This window comes from Lactuca virosa, chromosome 3, assembly GCF_052849685.1.
Source record: "Lactuca virosa cultivar CGN04683 chromosome 3, Lactuca_virosa_CGN04683_v6, whole genome shotgun sequence".
NCBI lineage: Eukaryota > Viridiplantae > Streptophyta > Magnoliopsida > Asterales > Asteraceae > Lactuca > Lactuca virosa.
Window position 1 is genome coordinate 124,156,283 of NC_136428.1, and position 4,776 is coordinate 124,161,058.

Sequence of the window (4,776 nt, forward strand, 5' to 3'; positions counted from 1 at the left end):
AGCTATAGGATTTTCAAGTCAACAACAAGGAAACTTTCAGCCAAGAAGCAATCTAAATTGGCATCAACCTAATGCCAATTTTCAGCCAAGGCCACCACCTTATCAACCAAGACCTCTATTTCAAAATCAAATGCATCATCAACAAAATTATCAACCACATTTCCAGTCAAATCAACCTCCTCATCAATCTCAATTCCAACCTCAAAACATGCAACAAGGAAGCAGTTCAAGCGGATCAGGAATGTCTTTGGAAGACATTGTTAAGAGTTTAGCCACAAGTACTCAAACATTTTAAAATGAGACCAAGGTGAGTATCAAGACTTTGGAACAACAAATGACTCAACTTGCCACTTCTGTGAGTAAATTGGAGTCACAAGGTAAACTACGCGCAGAAACCGAAAAGAATCCAAAGCATAATGCATGTGCCATCACTTTGAGAAATGGAAAAGAATATGAAGATCCTAAGATGATTGAAGAAGAAGAATAGATGGAGCTAGAGAAAGAAGAAGAGAAGTCACAAACACTTTCAAAGCAAGTTCCTATTGAAGCAAAAGTCACTCCTCCTCCATTTCCCTTAAGATTAAGCAAGTCAAAGCGTGAAAGGGAAGACAATGAAATCATGGAGATGTTCAGAAAAGTTGAGGTAAATATTCCTCTTATTGATGCCATCAAACAAGTCCCTAGGTATGCTAAATTCCTTAAGGAATTATGCACATCTAAGAAAAGATGAAAGGGAATGAAATTGTCAAAGTGGGTGAAAATGTATCTGCAGTGTTACAGAAAAGATTACCTCAAAAATGTAAGGATCCGGGTGTTTTCACGGTTCCTTGCAAGTTAGGTAATCTTCATGTTCCACGAGCTATGATAGACATTGGAGCTTCTATCAATGTTTTGCCATATTCTATTTTCAAAACCTTAAATATTGGCACATGGAAGAAGACCGGGGTAATCATTCAATTGGCTGATAGATCTTTGGTACATCCAAAAGGTGTGCTAGAAGATGTGGTAGTCCAAGTGAATGAGTTAGTATTTCCAGCAGATCTTTATGTCCTTGACATGGATGATGATGACTCACCAAATTTGAGCTCAATTCTTCCAGGAAGACCCTTTTTGAAAACAACCAGGACAAAAATTGATGTTTATGATGGTACATTATCCATGGAATTTGATGGAGAGGTGATAAATTTCAACATCTATGATGCTATGAGATATCCAAGTGATATTTCATCTTTGAATTTTGTGGATGTTATTGAACCATTAACAGAGGAGTGTTTTGATTTGTCTAATCTTGATGTGTTAGCTCTCATTTTAGATAGGAATCTTCAAAAGGAAAGGGTGGAAAAACTTGCCAAGCAATTTAAAATCGATGAAGAGATTTTGGAAGTTGTATCTTGCATGGATGAAAAGAAGAAAATGAAGATTTTGACTTTACAGAGATTTACACGGCCGTGTAAATGAAAGCCTTGAGTTTACACGGGCCGTGTAAACGCATATTCAACAGCAATGTACTTCGAAGGCCTGGCAGATTTGAGCATTTTACTTTTAGAGTTTACACGGACGTGTAAATGAACAGTGTTATTTTATACGGGCCGTATAAACGTGTTATCAGTTTTAAAATAGTTTCATCCTTTGTAAAAGAAGGACAACCAGTTCTTGGGGAAGTTAAGTCGTATTTTGAGAGAGGAGAAGGCGATTTTGGGAGATTTTGGAAGTGGATTAACATTTGGAAACACTTTAATTTGCATTTCGTAAGTCAATTTGAAGATTAAACTTGTTGAATTTGTAGTTTAACTTAAACATGTGTGGCTGATTTCTTTATCATTTCTGATTCCGGATTCCTAAGTATTTGTTCTTAGGTTGTAATTTGCACTTGACTTATGTTTAATATCTAGTAATCTTTGATTTGATCTTAATTATGTGTTTGATTGGTTCTCTTTTTCACTTGATCAATGAATTAGGGTTCTTATCAATCTAGTTAATCAAATTGTGAAATTCGTAATTGTTTTATGATTTGATGTTAGTAACACACACTTATTTGGTTGTAATTAGATCAAAATTAGTGTAATCAAAGATTAAATGTTTGTATTCCCAAGCTTAAGAGGAATGTTAAACATTGTTGGTAATTATTGCAAGAACTTATTTGTCATTTAATGATTTGATGCAAGAACTTATTTGAATTGAATCAATTAAATGAAGTTTTATTTGAAGAACTTGTTTTGAATAAAATACTTTTGTCAATTTGGATATTAGAGTTTATTAATATCTAAATTACCAACCTAGATTGAACATGAGTTATAATCATATTACATCTTTCAACATAATACATGTATAGGAATCAGAATCAGAAATGTATTTCTTTTACTGAGTTTTATTATCAATCTTGCTTATTTATGAAATTTAATTCGAGTTCAAACACAATCCCCCATTTTAATTTTTGTTTATATGATGTGTGAGAATATGGCTAAATAAGAAGTCCCGTATTCCTGTGGACCGACCCTGCTTACTCTATACTATCTCTAATGTATGAAGTAACAGTGACTTGCATTTTATTGTTATTATTTTATCCCATTATTTGTTGGTTTGACAACCAAACAAATTGGCGCCGTTGCCGGGGATACGGTAGTACTAATTGTTTATGTCAAGATCTTTTCGCACAGGTACACCTTTACCACTTGATTTGGAGATAGAGAAATCTGCAAAACAAAGAAGGAAGCAAGACAAACTTTTAAAGAAACAACAATCCGGAGCTTCTTCATCAAATCCATCAACCACATCTTCACCAACATCCAAAAGTACCACCCCACCATCTTCACCTACTCCTATCATGGCAGACAATCATGGAGGAAACCAAAATCCTCCAAACCCACCACCTGAACAAACCTTTAGACAGTGGGCCACTCAAGATGTCACCCAACAACCTTTGTGCATTAATTACTCTGCAACAATCAACTTTGAACTCAAGTCTGGACTCATCCATTTGTTACCTTCATTCCGTGGTCTTGAGAATGAGGAACCACATAAATTCCGTAAGGACTTTCATGTTGTCTGTGTGGGTATGAAGCCACATGAAGTTACAGAAGATCAAATGGACCACGCCAAATGGACCAAGTACATACCAATTATAGTTCTTAAGTGTTATTTCTCTCATTTTAGTCTATCCAAATGCATGATGCCATGCAACCCAAATGGACCACGCCAAGTCGGGTCAAGTACATACCAATTATAGTTATGGACTTAGACACTAATCCAACAGCTTCTTCATCTAATCCATCAACCACATCTTCACCAACATCCAAAAGTACCACCCCACTATCTTCACCTACTCCTATCATGGCAGACAACCATGGAGGAAACCAAAATCCTCCAAACCCACCACCTGAACAAACCCTTAGATAGTGGGCCACTCAAGATGTCACCCAACAACCTTTGTGCATTAATTACCCTGCAACAATCAACTTTGAACTCAAGTCTGGACTCATCCATTTGTTACCTTCATTCCGTGGTCTTGAGAATGAGGACCCACATAAATTCCTTGAGGAATTTCATGTTGTCTGTGTGGGTGTGAAGCCACATGAAGTTACATAAGATCAAATCAAGTTAAGGGCATTCCCCTTTGCTTTACAAGATTCAGCCAAGGAGTGGTTATATGACTTACCACCGGGGTCAGTCACAACATGGAATGAACTTGCAAGGATGTTCTTGGATAAGTATTTTCCAGAAATGAGAGCTTCAGCTTTACGTAGAGAAATTATTGGTATCAAGCAACAAAAGAGAGAAGCCTTGCATACTTACTGGGAACGGTTTAAGACGTTGTTTTCAAGATGTCCAAAACATGGGATTTCAGAGTATCAATTATTGTAATATTTTTGTAAGGGAATATCATCTTGGGATAGGAGATTACTCAATGCATCAAGTGGTGGATCAATAGCTGATAAGACTCCAACAGAAATCAGAGCTCTTATCAAGAACATGACAGAAGAATCCAGGCATACAATTCAAGAAGAGGAATGGTATAGTGATGCACCAAGAGGAGTGAAAGAAATCTCTACCCCAAAAATTGAGAGTCAACTTTCTGAGTTGACTAAAGTAGTGATGATGCTTGCAAAGGACAAGGGTGTGCCATCACCAGCTGTTAGACCTTGTGGTATTTGTACACAAGTTGGACACCCCACTGATATGTGCCCAATGTTACAAGAAGATGTAGAGCCGGTTCAAGCTATGCGATTTTCAAGTCAACAACAAGGAAACTTTCAGCCAAGAAACAATCCAAATTGGCATCAACCTAATGCCAATTTTCAGCCAAGGCCACCACCTTATCAACCAAGACCTCTATTTCAAAATCAAATGCATCATCAACAAAATTATCAACCACATTTCCAGTCAAATCAACCTCCTCATCAATCTCAATTCCAACCTCAAAACATGCAACAAGGAAGCAGTTCAAGCGGATCAGGAATGTCTTTGGAAGACATTGTCAAGAGTTTAGCCACAAGTACTCAAACATTTTAAAATGAGACCAAGGCGAGTATCAAGACTTTGGAACAACAAATGACTCAACTTGCCACTTCTGTGAGTAAATTGGAGTCACAAGGCAAACTACCCGCAGAAACCGAAAAGAATCCAAAGCATAATGCATGTGCCATCACTTTGAGAAATGGAAAAGAATATGAAGATCCTAAGATGATTGAAGAAGAAGAAGAGATGGAGCTAGAGGAAGAAGAAGAGAAGTCAAAAACACTTTCAAAGCAAGTTCCTATTGAAGCAAAAGCCACTCCT

The 4,776-nt window shown here is 36.9% G+C and overlaps 1 protein-coding gene across 1 annotated transcript; it reads left to right on the forward strand.

Moving 5' to 3' along the window:
* The first annotated feature begins 726 nt into the window (after positions 1-726).
* Positions 727-2,365, forward strand: LOC145164003 (uncharacterized). The gene is made up of 2 exons (XM_079082735.1): positions 727-1,386; positions 2,333-2,365. Exons 1-2 carry the CDS (start codon positions 727-729, stop codon positions 2,363-2,365), a joined length of 693 nt encoding a protein of 230 aa, XP_078938861.1.
* The last annotated feature ends 2,411 nt before the right edge of the window (positions 2,366-4,776 follow it).

What these genes read in the sequence shown, in the direction of transcription:
- LOC145164003 (XM_079082735.1), top strand. Translation starts at nt 727, where the DNA reads ATGAAAGGGAATGAAATTGTCAAAGTGGGTGAAAATGTATCTGCAGTG. An exon ending in ATGAAGAGATTTTGGAAGTT is followed by an intron (nt 1,387 to 2,332) that starts GTATCTTGCATG and finishes ATACATGTATAG; the next exon opens with GAATCAGAATCAGAAATGTA.